The sequence below is a fragment of the Salminus brasiliensis genome, chromosome 22 (assembly GCF_030463535.1).
Source record: "Salminus brasiliensis chromosome 22, fSalBra1.hap2, whole genome shotgun sequence".
NCBI classification, from domain to species: domain Eukaryota; kingdom Metazoa; phylum Chordata; class Actinopteri; order Characiformes; family Bryconidae; genus Salminus; species Salminus brasiliensis.
Window position 1 is genome coordinate 4177355 of NC_132899.1, and position 14806 is coordinate 4192160.

At 38.5% G+C, this 14806-nt stretch overlaps 1 protein-coding gene across 4 annotated transcripts in view; it reads left to right on the forward strand.

Moving 5' to 3' along the window:
* Window positions 1–1426: 1426 nt before the first annotated feature.
* Window positions 1427–14806, forward strand: part of pax2b (paired box 2b) — a 44649-nt gene continuing 31269 nt past the window's right edge. For 2 of the 4 annotated variants that reach the window (XM_072666799.1, XM_072666800.1), the window contains exons 1-5: window positions 1463–1505; window positions 3832–3997; window positions 4753–4950; window positions 10926–11005; window positions 12809–12928. In XM_072666799.1, the coding sequence (XP_072522900.1) occupies window positions 1463–1505; window positions 3832–3997; window positions 4753–4950; window positions 10926–11005; window positions 12809–12928 (607 nt within the window). Of the gene's footprint in view, window positions 1506–3819; window positions 3998–4752; window positions 4951–10925; window positions 11006–12808; window positions 12929–14806 lie in introns of all 4 variants that reach the window. The other 2 variants (XM_072666801.1, XM_072666798.1) reach the window with 2 other exon arrangements.

A 14806-nucleotide genomic window follows, 5' to 3' on the forward strand; every position in this document is an offset into this window, starting at 1 on the left:
CTGTCTATTGATTTTTATTAGAAACATATTTACTTATATTTTATTTTATCTTATTTTAATCAATAATTTCATATTTTAAGTGAAAATAACATTTACTAAAACTACAGCTGAGATAAAACAATAAAGTGCAGATATTATTATTATTATTATTATTATTATTATTATTAGTGTGCAAATATTGTATCTGATCCACTTAAACACACACACACACAAACACACACACACACAAACACACACACACACACACAAACACACACACACACACACACACTGCAGACAACAAACAGATATTACAGCAAAATCAGCTCCTGCTTGTTTAATTGAACTCGGAATCTTTCAATAATGATTATTGATGATATCAGACCTCACCCCCCTTTTTTTTAATCTTTTTCACAGAGGGGCGCTAACAGCACAGCGCCATCTACAGGGCACTCGAGCTGATGAGAAGCCAATGAAGCCAATTCTCAGATATAGAGGGAAACCACTGCTGCTCTACGTACTCTATTCAATTAGCATCCACCATTATACATATATTGAGTTTATATATATAAATATATAATGGGATAATACGTAAATAATAAGAGGCATAAACTCAGCGTATATAGTAATAACTAGTGAGCTATGGCTCCTGTAAGTGTGTGATGTGTGTGTTTTACCTGACTGTCTTCAAAATAAAGAAGGAAAAAAGAAAAAACACCTGAACTTCATCATTGTCCCTCCTCCTCCTCCTCTTCCTCCTCCTCTTCCTCCTCCTCCTCCTCCTACTAAGAGTGACAGGCGGTGGGCCCTCCTCGCTGCAGCTGCTCCTCTTTACGCTGGCGAATCACACACACACACTCACTGGAGTCTCCTGCCTTTTGTCCCACAGCTCATCCATATAAGCAAAGCAAGGGAGCTGCAGCTCCGTACACACACACACACACACACTCACACACACACACTCACACACTCTCACACTCTCACACTCACACACTCTCACACTCTCTCTCATTCACTTACACACATCACAGGCCCGGGGCTGCACTTCCTCCAGCCCGTGCGCAACGCGTCTCCACCAGGGAAAGGGAACGTCCTACATCTCCACCCGCACCTGCACCCTCTCGCGCGCGCTCATTCACGAGCTTCTGACCCACGAGGATTTAGGACACATCGATGGCGCGAGCGACCGGCATTCTTTTAATATAAACTCCAGTTTATTTTTTGGTGGGGACACTGACGACCACCATGGTCGACACCTGAGCTCCGCCAGAGTCGACTGCAGCGCTTCTGTTGTTGTTGTTTGTCTTTTTGTTTGTTGTTGTTGTTGTTGTTGTTGTTTTTACCCCCTCCACGTGATCGAACTCGCTCAAGTTGGCTCGCGGAGCTCGGAGCTTCACTTTACCCTCATTTCTTCTTTAATTCTGCGCGTAAAAACAGCGAGACGGCGGCTTCAGCTGAGTACCTGTCCCTGCTCTGCTGCCCCATGGATATCCACTGCAAAGCAGACCCCTTCTCCGCCATGCACAGTGAGTCCACTAAACTAAAACCAAGCTCACATACATCCACACAGCGAGAGAGAGAGAGAGAGAGAGAGTGTTAATACACACTGGAGGACACCAGTGGTCGTTTATGCCCTGTTAATGCTGATCGATATAAATTAAAACAAGTTTTAGTTCAATTTTAGCTTAAAAATTAAAAGCATTTTTGATTACACGATAATAAAAAATAAGGTAAATTAGCCCATCAGACATTAGAATAGAGCAGCATTTCGTGTGTTTAGAGGGTGAGGATTTATTAAACAGTAGGTTTATTATAAACAAAAAAAAGTTTAAAATAACACAAAAATTTCAAAAATCGTAAGAAGTAAGATAGTGTTTAAATTATTTTTAATTGCATGATAATAAAAAGAAGAAAGCTGAACAAGCCCCCATGAAGGCATTAGCCTAGAGAAGCATTTCATATGTTTAGAGTGTGAGAATTTATTAAACAATAGGTTTAAACATTAACAACAAATTACAGTAAAACGCGAATTTTAAAAACCGCTTTTCTGTAAGAAATTCAAAACGGGTTCAAAATCGTTTTTAATTGCATGATTAAAAAATAGAAAGCAGGTCTACAGCTGTAGCACAAATGCATACACATGCACAGAGGGTCATTTCATGTGTATAAAGTGTGAAACTTGTTTTAATATAGACTACAATAACATAATTTATTTAATTACGTTTAGTCGGAAATTACATGGCGTATTTTTGTGGCTAGTCTAAATCATAGAGTAAAAAATGCTAGGCTCTTTTAATGCCAAGTAACACTATACAAGCACAAAACAATAATGTGTATGTTGTGCTATAACCATGTTCAAATAGGTGCTAATTTAAAACAGGGTTAAAATGAACTGTTTTTGTTTTTAAGCGCTGTTGTAACACGAGAAACTGAAAGTCTAACCGGTCTCTAATTACGAAGAGAGGAATATGAAGAGGTGTAACATAATCAGGCTAATAAGATGGAGCACCGGGGTGATCAGAGAGGAGTATCAACACGGCGGACAAGAGGAAATTTCATTAAATAATGATGACATTTTAAGTCTTAAAAATTTAGTTTGGACATAAAAAGGGAGCGGCAAAAATCACAATACAGTTTAAAATCATTTTAAAGCTTTGTTTATTTTATGCCTTTCTGCCATGATGACGCCAGACTAGATCTTACAGAAACTAATAATCATAGAGCTTGTTTTTATGTTTCAAATGTTAAATATGTTTTTATAAAAGTACACCTAATTGTCCATGCATGTAGTGCAGTAACACTGTGACACTAATATAAATATAAAATTGACGTGGGTGCCACTTTGCTTTAAAATGATTCAATGAAAGGCTGTTTTCACATTCATAATAATAATAATAATAATAATAATAATTACGGCGCCCGAATATAACATGCATTTATGTTAAAAGGACAAAAGAGGAAAATGTTTTCAATAATTTAAAAAGGTAAGAAATATAAGCAGCTTCATTTACAAAAGAAACTAATCGTTGGACACAGATATATACATAAAGACATTGATAATTAAATTAAAAATATATTAATAAAAGTAATACATTACGAATATTTTTTTTATTTTCGTATTACAGTACTGGAAGGAGTACATACAATTCTACCATTCTCCAAACCTTAACCTTGCCCTTAACTGGAACAAAAAGCCACAACAACAACAACAAACACACAAATAAATAAGCAAATAAATAAATAAATAAAACTCGGAGATAAAGCTAACTTGTCTTTTTTTGATTCTGCTTTTTTGCAGATTCCAAATTTTAAGATTCTGCTTAAAATTCTGTTTAAAATTCTACACATTGTTACTCTGCTGTTTCTACTATTTTATTAGTATATTATATGGTATTAGTATTAATAGTAATATGTATATTTTCCTATGTGGCTGTTATCACTCCTACAGGGCATGGAATAACTATTACTATATTTCCAGTGATGATATTTCCCTACTGTTATCTTTACCTGTCTGGCTCTTGCCAGTACTATAGGGGAATGGACTAGTGAACCAGTGTGTGGAGCCTAGGCTTCATGCCTGTTGTTCGCCAGCATTGTGATGCTGTATATTTCACTGGTGCTGTTGCTCATCCTATAGGGCATTGTAATTAAATGTATGCTATTGCATTGCTGTGCTCTACAGAAGAGTGAAGAGTGATGTTATATATCCCTGTATACATATAGAAAGGTATTTAGCATATATGTGTTATATCCAGTATATAGCCTCGGGTATCTACCCTAAAGGGCTTGTCACAGTAAACCAGCTTGTGTAATGTTAGTTTTGTTCCTGTGGTGCTGTTGTGTCCCCTATAGGGCACGGAGGAGTGAACCAGCTAGGTGGGGTGTTCGTGAACGGCAGACCCCTACCTGACGTTGTGCGCCAGAGGATAGTAGAGCTGGCCCACCAAGGGGTCCGACCCTGCGACATATCCCGACAACTGAGGGTCAGCCATGGCTGTGTGAGCAAGATCCTGGGCAGGTAAGAAAGAGAAGTTCTAAGAAGGCTTCAGGGTTTTGTGGGACATTTGTGGGACAATGTTCTAGCTGTTCTAGCCTTCAAACTGTACTTTGCACGGTTGGTGGACAATAAGGTCAGCAGAGGAGATAGGAATCCCAATTCTTTCCATAGGATACCTCCATAGCATCCACCTGCATCTTCTCAAACAGGTCTATAGTCAGTGTGAAGGTCTGCAGGATAGACTGTCCAGGTCTTTCTCATCTTATAGCATAGAGAAGACACTCTCTCCCCTTTTAGGATCTTCTCATTACGAAGATGGGCTCAATTGACAATGCGATGGTTTCTCTACGAGTCATTGGATTTGTAGGATAACCAAGTTTGGATTTCCAGAACCTCTTTTAGTTCCATAAAGAGTTGTAAGAGATATAAGAGTGTGAGGAACGTCTCAAAGGTTTTGAGAACCTTCACTGAGCACCATGCTGAGGTGAGGCCTTTCCTGAAGACTAGGTTGTACACTCTTGAAGGTAAAGGTGCTGCGAGGTGTTCCTTGAGTGATACCATAGAAGATACACTTTTGTAAAAGAGCTGTGAGAGCTGTGAGAGTGAAGAACCTTCAAATGGGTTCTTCACACTCCCAAAAAAGGTTCATTTATGGACCCAAAATGCTTCATGTATTATTTTAAGAGTGTAGGATGGGACTGGTGTATAGATGTATTGTTGGTGTTGTAGGGTTGTAATGTGGCTGATGTGTGTGTGTGTGTGTGTTGTGGGTGTAGGTACTACGAAACGGGCAGTATAAAGCCTGGAGTAATCGGAGGCTCCAAGCCAAAGGTCGCTACGCCCAAAGTGGTGGATAAGATCGCGGACTATAAGAGACAGAACCCCACCATGTTCGCCTGGGAGATCCGGGACAGGCTGCTCGCGGAGGGGATCTGCGATAACGAGACCGTCCCCAGCGTCTCCTCCATAAACAGGTAAACCCAGATTCTCCATCACAGCTGACGTGTGGCTATATGGAGGGTGGTGGTGGTGGTGTGGGCTGTGTGCGGGGTGAGGGTGGACAGATGGATGTCCAGTTCTCTGCAGTATTAAGTGGCTTTGATCTGACTGCGCGGGTTCAAGTTGTGGTTGGAAGCGGCTTGCGCCTCCGCGCTGTCCGGAGACCCCCGACGGGGCAGCAGAAGGGGGCAGAGTGAGGGAGGAAGGGAGGGAGGGAGGGTTGACTACGAGCCTTCATGGAGAAACACACCTTTAGGCTTTGGACAGTAGAGCTGGGCTTCCAGACTCACCACTGATAAATGAAGCTGACTTCATTACTTAGACAGACAGACAGATAGATAGACAGACAGATAGACAGACAGATAGATAGACAGACAGATAGACAGACAGACAGATAGACAGATAATAAATAATAACAAAAACTGAAGAAATAATAAATAATAAAATTTTAATATTGCGCCGTGTAGCCATAATTATTAATAATAAAAAAATAAATAAATAAATATATACAATCAATATTGAGAATATAAATACCTAAATAAATAAACTGAATAATTAACTAAATAAATCGCCCAAATGTATAATCATATAATAATAATAATAAATAAAATAAAATAAAATAAATAAACAAATGGAATAACGATCTAAACAAGTAACAACATGTAGCAGTACTTATAAATAATACAGAAATATCTAACTAACTTATAAATAAATAAATAAATAAATAATTAACAAATAAAATAAATAAATAATCACTCACCCCAAAGAAACATCATTGACAAAATAAATAAACAAATAAACTTGAAAGCTAGCTATTTAAAAAAGTAGATTACTTTGCTACCCTTAAAAGGTGCTGATTTGGTTATTTGAGGGATGTCACCACTGACATAGAACCACTGCTGGTTCTATAAGAGAGATGAGTGAGAGTGAAGAACCTTGCAAAAGTTTAAAGAACCTTCACTTAATGTAAAAAAAACTTTAAAAATGAAAACAAAAATTATGAAAAGGTTATGAAACGTTCATGTAGCACATTTATTTCTAGGAGTGTAGAAGTAGGTCTTAATTATAATGAAATATATAAATAAATTGCCCCTTTATACTTTATTAAGTACTGATACACTGCATAATTTATTTATTTGGTTAGTAATTATAATTGTTAACTGAATACGTAAATTATGCCATTATAAAATAAATAAACAAAGAGACCACCAATAAATCAGTCGATAAAAAACATGCAGTAATAAAACTCAGGGTTGGAAAGAGGCTTTTCCCACAGAGGTACGAGTGTGTAACTGATAAGGAGCAGAACCTCAATGGTGTTAAAGCAGTAAAAGGTGGAGAGAGAGAGAGAGAGAGAGAGAGAGAGAGGAGGGGAAGGTGCTCTCCTCCATAAAGCAACCCTGCCTTACATTTTAATGAGACCACACCAAAGAATAGAGCAGTCTCGCACCCGAACAGAGAAACGCCTGAAAAAAAGCTTCATTTCATGCCTCGTGGTCTCCTAAAAAGACCCGCCTGAGCAGCTTTTCACACAAACGTATGAGCAACTCGACATGTAGGCCACATTAATATCATTAACAGGGCCTCCTTCAACTTTTACGGCTTTTAATTGAATTGGGGCTGCTTATTTAGAAACTACGTCTTTGATTAGGAGCAAAAATGGAAATGTGAATGTAAGGTAATGTGATTGTGCAGCTGTAACCGAGCTGTGATTAACTCCATTATTCTTCAGAAGGCAGAGAGAGCCTCCTAACTGATGAAACACAAAACCCATTCCAGTCCTGTGTCTATATTTTTAATATAAAAAAACTGGGTTGATTCATTCATGCATGGAGGTCCTGTTTTACAGAGAGGGAGAGAGAGAGGGGGGTAGAGAGAGCTAAGGAAAGAGTAAGAGAGAGAGAGGGAATTCTCAGTTGATATAATTAAACCTTTTTGGGAACTTTCTCTGTCCTCATGACCCCCCAAATGTAAAATATATATAATATAACATTCATTTATATATATATACACTTTTCTATATAGCGAAAGTTTACAACAAATAATTTACATATTAAAATCGAATGTATTTAAGGTGCCAATACTTTTGCACAAGCCACATTTTTCATATTTTATGTTTTTTTATATATATTTATATTGTATACAAGTGTTGTCAGACAGTACCAGCAGTCCCCAAACTAAAATATACACAATCTGCCATAACATTAAAACCATTTAATGTTTTTCTCCTAAATAACATTGATGACCTGGTTCCAACCGCACTGCAGTCAAGGGCTGGGATCTACATGTTAGGCAGCGAGAGAACCGTCAGTTCTTGAAGGTGAAGTTCTAGACAGGTTCTAGGCAGGTCTTGTGTTGTGGAGTGTTCCCAGTATGCAGTGGTCAGTAGTACCGACCAAAAGTGCTCCAAGGGAGGATTCATAGACGTGACTAATGGAGGCCCCGCCCACCTCACAACTTACAGGACGTGGACTTAAAGGATCTGCTGGACGCCTTCAGAGGTCTTGTGGAGGCCATGCGTCGATGGGTCAGAGCTGTTTTGGCTGTAATGTTGGGCAGGTGGTTTTAATGTTATGGCTGATCTGTGTAGAAGTCCATTCATTTCGGTTCTATAGATTGCACAGTGTTTGTTTACTGTGAGTGTGTGTGTATGTGTGTGTGTGTGTGTGTGTGTGTGTGTGTGTGTGTGTTTGGGTAGAAAGCTGAACCTAGTGAGAGGCCGTTTTAGCTTTAAGCACTTTTCTATGGCATGCATTATTAACTCTTCCCGAGGTCCTGTTGCACCGAGGTGTCTGGTCCTTTACCAGCCACTTCCAGCACTGACCACAAGACATCCAAACAAACCTCAATGGCACTCGATAGTATTGATTCACATGTAAGGCAATTTTAATATTTCTTCAGGGGATTTTCGGCTGTGGCCGTGTCATTAATTCATTCCCCCCAAATTACTTATTCAATAACAGGGAACAGGGATCCTGTGTAAAGCCTCTGGATTTATACAGCCCACTGCAGCCAAGGGGTCAAATTACTCTTATATATAAAGAGAGAGAGTAAGAATAAGAGAACGAGAGAACAAGAGAGTAGAAATAAATATTGATACGTGATCACAGCTGGAGCGACGGCCTGGGGGCAGCGGTTCCAGGCTGATTTGAGCTCCAGTCGTACGACTTTCGTCAGACGTCAATACGAGCACCGTCATTTGAAATGGGAACATTTCTGACTTTTGAGTGGAATGACCACAACACCAATATCACCAGACGACAAGCAAAGGGAATTAAAATCTTAATGTATTTACAATCAATATCTTCTATGAGCCATGAAATGAAAGATGGTCAAACATGTAAATGGTGTGTATGGCCGTATATAACTGTGTTCGTAACTGCGGGTGGAAGAAGAACCAACAATAAGTGTCTTATTTACTTCTACAATTGTAAAAAACGAGGTTCCTCCATGGTTCTTGGCCTGGACACAGCTTAGTGCTTTGCTCTGGTGCTCCATCAAATAAAAAAAAATCAGTAAGAGAGAGAGGGAATTCTCAGTTGATATAATTAAACCTTTTTGGGAACTTTCTCTGTCCTCATGACCACCCAAATGTTAAAAAAACAAGTATATTACATTAATGTATATATATACACTTTTCTATATAGCGAAAGTATTTAAGGTGCCAATACTTTTGCACAAGCCACATTTTATGTTTTTTTCTTATGTATACAAGTGTTATCAGACACAGACTAAAATATACACCGATCTGCCATAACATTAAAACCACTTTATTCTTCACCTAAATAAAATTGATGACCTGGTTCCAACCGCACCGCAGTCAAGGGCTGGGATCTACATGTTAGGCAGCGAGAGAACCGTCAGACAGAACCAGAGAGAACCACATTATCAATCAGCTGATTGAGAAGTTGGGAAAATGTGTAGCTAAAACTGAGGTATCTTTCTGAAAATAAAGGTGCTATAAAGGTTCCTTTGAGTGATGCAAATAAAAAAACACATTTTGGTTCCATAAAAATAAAAGTTTGAGTGTAAAGGATCTTCAAATTGGTAAAAAGCTCTAAATCAAGAACCTTAACCGCACATTTTTGCCATTAACTCTTAAAATAAAAGGTGCTAACAGAAGCAGAACCTTTAGATTGGCAAAGAACCTTTACATCAAGATCCGTTACCACACATTTTTACTAATGAATGGGGCTACAAAGGGTTATTTTGGCCGTGCCATTGAAGAATCACTTTTGGTTGCATTAAAAATTAACTGAACCTTTATACTGGTAAAGAACATTTACGTCAAGAACATTTACAATGTCTTTTGGCCATACACTCCTTAAATGAAAGGTTCTACCAGGGGGTCTTTGGTATTTTAGACATCCCATAGAAGAACCACTTTTGGTTCTTTAAAAAAAGAACTGAACCTTTAGACTGGCAAAAACCTTTACATCGCCTCAACACTCTTAAAATGAAAGGTTCTACCAGGGGTTCTTTGCACAATGTCACAGAAGAACCACGTTTGGTTCCATTACAGAGATATTTAAGTGCGCAGGACCTTTAGACTGGTAAAGAACGTTTACATCAAGAACATTTACAGTGTCTTTTTTCCATACACTCTTAAAATGAAAGGTTCTACCAGGGGTTCTTTGCACAATGTCACAGAAGAACCACATTTGATTCCATAAAAAGAGATATTTGGGTGTGCAGAACCTTTTGACGGGTAAAGAACATTTACGTCAAGAACATTTACATCCCCTTTGGGCCATACAGTCTTAAAATGAAAGGTTCTACCAGGGGTCCTTTCCACAATGTCACAGAAGAACCACATTTGGTTCCATAAAAAGAGATATTTGGGTGTGCAGAACCTTTAGACTGGTAAAGAACGCTTACATCAAGAACCTTTACGATATCTTTTAAAAATGGAAGGTGCTACAAAGGGTTTTTGCTTGAAACCATGCCATTGCAGAACTACTTTAGGTTCCATTAAGATCCAAGTGAGTGTGAAGAACCCTTCACTATCCACATAGAGGCTCTTCACACTCACACACCACCTTCCCAAGCATGGTTCTTTCTGGAAACAGCAAAGGGTCTTCTACAGCATCAAAGAACCCTTTATCGCGGCTTTGTTTTTTTTAAGAGTGCATGGTAAAACATGGAGGTTTAGTGCTTCCTAGCTTCTAGGAACAACCTTTCATTTGATGTGGAACCTTCACAGTTCTCATTTGGGTTACAAAATTGGTTCATCCACTGAAAGGTTCTTCGAGAGACCCACCTAGGTGATTTTACGGCATCTCCTCATTTATTTTGGCGTCCGTTTTCAACCTCAAAGCCATGTTTTCTTGCATATTTGAGCCAAAAGTGGCGCAGTGTCATTGATGATGAATGAAGCTTAAGTTTACAAACGAGCGTGACAGCCTCCTCTCTCCCCAAAGTGCCTCTCGGATTAAAGGAATCAGATGCTGGCGTAAGCCGGTGCAAAAGCAGCGAGGAACTATTGCTTTCCTGTCACATGTAATTTATAGCCTTCCATTTGCATCCGTTTGCCCAAGTGGCTAATCCAGAACTTTTTATTCCTGAGTTCGGATCAATAAAACCTCATTCACACCAGCTCTGGGGTTTTCCTCAAGAAAAGAGAGAGAGGAGGGAGGGGAGGCGTAGAGAGAGAGAGAGAGAGAGAGAGAGAGAGAGATGATTAGCGCAGGGCAGGTAAGGATGGCATAGTCGATCATTGAGGTGAATTGATGTGATTTCATGCTTTGTTTGCAGGATCACTCAGAGCAAAAGTGCAGCTGGAGCTTTTCTCACTCTCTCACTTTAAAAGCTAGACTGGCTCCAGGTCTATCTCGGCTGGAAACTGCACATACCTTGGCCGCCCATGTTAATGTGCAGTTACAGTCCCAGACCAAGACCAGGGCTTTGCGGTTTTGTGTGTATGTAACCCATTCTGGTGTTCACTCTGCAGGATTATCCGGACGAAGGTTCAGCAGCAGTACCACCCTTCTCCGGATGGAACGTCCCTCTCAGCTCCTGGACACACTATAGGTGAGCTCATTCTACTGTACTAGGCTGACCACAGGTCTTGGGTTTTTTGAGTAGACCCTCAGAATTGAAGCCCTCAAAAATCTCTCTGTAATGTTACCTATACCTATAATATATATATATATATATACCTATAAAAATAGAAAAAGATGCTGATGCCATAGAATTACCACTTTTCGAAATATTGGTGAGATTGTGAGATGTGCGAGTGTGAAGAACCTTAAAATTGGCAAAAGAGAAGATGTTTGAGAACCTTAATTAAATGTTTTACACATGGTTCTTCCTCATAGAACCAAAAGTGGTTTCTTTTATGGCTAGCTCAAAGAACCCTTTTAGCAAAGTATGTGGACACATTATTACTAGAACATTATAGCTTCCATGGAAGTCATATAAAAACTAACCTTTTTTGTAGCTTTATTATTGGTATTATTTTTATAGTATTAAAAATAAAATACTTGCATTGTGAAAAGAACCAATAGAAATGTTCCAAAGTTACATTAATGTAAATGAAATATGGGAGTTCTTCCTCTTACTCCCATAAAGATGTTAAGATAGTAAGGTTGCATTACAGCAATATTTCTATTAGCAGCCGTTACTTTGTGTTTGGCATGTTGGTCTTGCAGTAGTAGTTGTATGCATTGCTCAGCACAGCTCACTGATGCACTCAATAAAGGCTGTTACAAATAAAGTAGCCTTTGTTACTTTGTTACTTTGTTACGCTTCTAGTAAAATATTGCCATGAAGAAATAGAGTTTACAAGAGAGATACAAGAGCAATAGGGAGGTTTGGCCTTGGGTTCATTAAGGCTCATTTTGCTTGCAGATTCATCTGTTATAAAACCAACAAATCTACAAATTGACAAAAAGCTCCAAAAGGGTCCAAATAGATCTCTATATTGTGTGATATGCATATCATCTACACATGTTCCCATGGTTCCAATCTGGTAATTGTTTTTTAATTTCATGATGAATAAAATAGAATGGTAGTTGTTTAATTTAAAATTTCATGATAAACAGAAATAGAACAATAGAAATGCTCAAAAAAATTACCTTCGATTTTCATTAAAAGTTATGACGATTGCGAATTTGCAAATACATTTTTTTGCCTAAAAGCAACAATATGATTAAACTGATGGCAAAAACACTGGATATCAACTAAGTTACATTTGAAATGATTTTAAATAAATATAAAATATTAAAAATATGAGCTAAATGGCTACACGTACTGTGAAATTTAGTCAACAGCAATCCCCAAAAAGTGCAGTGAAATACTAGTGGCTCTTATTTAGGAATGACTACAAACTCATAAAATCAGAATCAGAATCAGAATCAGAATCTCTTTATTTCACCAAGTATGTTACACATACAAGGAATTTGTCTTGGTGAGAGCAACACGTATGACAAGTAACAAAAAACACAGAACACAGTCTTAAACTAAAGGAAAGTGACACTAAACAATAAATAGAGTAGGGGATAAATTAAAAAAGTAAAAAGTACTAAAGGTAATAAAATCAAGTCTTTCTTTAGAGGTTGATACGATTTATAAAGCACATAACCTCATTTAAAAGCTCTAAAGGTTGAATGAATGTGAATCTGGTAGTGCTTCCTTATTGTTTTGATGAATGGACTGATAGAAATGTTTGAAATATATATATTTTTAATTAATATGTTTTATTGCCTTCTACTGTAAAGTTATCATTTTGAAGATGCAAGATTTTGTGTGACAGCAAAACAAATATGTCAAATGTTTTACAATGAAATAACTTACCATCATGTTCCTCAGTCAATCTGTCCTCTCTCTGGATAGTGCCCAGCACGACGTCCCCTCCAGTCTCCAGTGGATCCAGTGACCCCGTAGGCTCCTACTCCATCAACGGCATTCTGGGCATCCCTCGTTCCAACGGAGAGAAGAGAAAAAGAGACGACGGTAAGCCTGCGGGTTTTCTCTCTCTTCTTAGGTTTGGTTTTCTGAGTTATTCCAAACTCATTTGGAGGATGTGTCACTTCTCCTGAAATATCTGCAGTGCGACTGTGTTGGAAGTTGTCCAACTGATGTATGAGGTTAATAGTTGTCTTGTTGGTCTTGCTCTTGGTTCAGTAAAGTCTACATTTCTAATCTATGCATTAAACTTTATTCATTATGACCTTTATTCCTACAGAATTGGCAATGTGCTATTTGTAAATCCCTAATATTTACATTAGAAGTTGTAATAAACCACCCTGTTATGCTAATTATCTTGTGTTGTTAAGTCCGTAATTAGCGATGAATACTATGTGTAGCACCTGAATTGTCCATTGCACTTCTGTATGGAGCTCATACTGACGTAGTAGCGTTTATTGTTTTTTTGCAACCAGAGTATCATGAATAGGGACTGCATTTGTGATTCATTTAAATGAAATATCTAGTGAGTAGAACCTCACTTTAGAATATGGAGCATTACTGACTTATCAAACTCCTATTAGCCCAATAAACTCACATGAAACAAAACACCTGACACTATCTAGAACCCATTTTAATTCAAGTCCTGCCAGTGACATACTAATACAATGTAAATATAGGTAATAATTCATGCTCTAGTAGCATAACAGGGTTGTAACACAGTGTGTATTGTGCATTATTACGAAAAAATAATGTAATCATTCACATTTTCAACAATTCCAATTATATAGTAATAAAGGTCATAATTAATAAAGCGTATTGCATAGTCTAATTTAGAATTCCTGTTCCTTAAAATTGCTGCTCTTTATAGTTTTACCTTTATGCAGCATAGGTCAATGGTGCAGTGTTCAAAAGCTACACGTGAAGGATCTCAGACCATACAGTCTTATTATAGACAGTAATTATAATTCTAATGTTTGGAACCCTTGTGTGATCACACGGGCTGTGTTTCTATTGGTCTAAAAGTATGGGGAAGAGTGACGTAATCCAGCGTCGTGGTCCTGACGCCATGACCTGGTGTCCCCATGGTTAATCCACTCTGCTGTGATTAAGAGCGCTTCAGTAATTACGTGTCAGAGGGATGCAGCCAACTAGCTAACTCAGAGAAACAACGGTGGACGCGGTCGAGGCGAGTCTCAGGGAGATGTTCAGCACAAGGGACCCCTCATTTCCTTCTGTCTTTCTGTGTTTTATAGGGCATATACACACTTAAAGCATCTCTTCTGCAGGCGTACCTTCTTACAGGGCTAGGATAACTCTCACTATGCAGAGAGAAGTGAGGACCTTCCTGGTTTTAGACCCTCTAAAGTAGTGTAAGCTTTACCTCATGGTCCACTTATATTGGTCTAATATTGAAGGACATCAGATGATAAGGCAAATCTAGTTTGAACTGATCTGTGCTCCATCTACAAATGCATTCATTAAATAACTGCAAATATTGAGGTTTACTTAATGCTACCACAAATCTCAGTTTATCTGGGCAGTGCTAATATTAGAATAAACACTAATAATAACACTCCTACAGAAAGTGGTGGAGGTTCTCCATCACTGTGTTCATCATTAGAACATCTCCAAAGTTCTCCTCTCTCATGGAGTCTAGTATTATTTAGAGTTCTCCTCAGATTAACACCTGGTTTGGTGGTAAATCAGGGCTTAATGATGGTAAATCAGGTGAGCTGCTGCTGCTGATGATGATGATGGAGTTGAACACATCCTCCATGCTGTGCTGGCTGGACTGGGGGGCGTCCAGGAGAAAACTGGAGGAACCGAGCTCTGTTCTTCAGACTAGCTCACAAGATCTACTATCAGAATGAAGAAAGTAGGTCCTGAAGTGATCCTGAAGTACCTGGATCTGGAACAATCCCA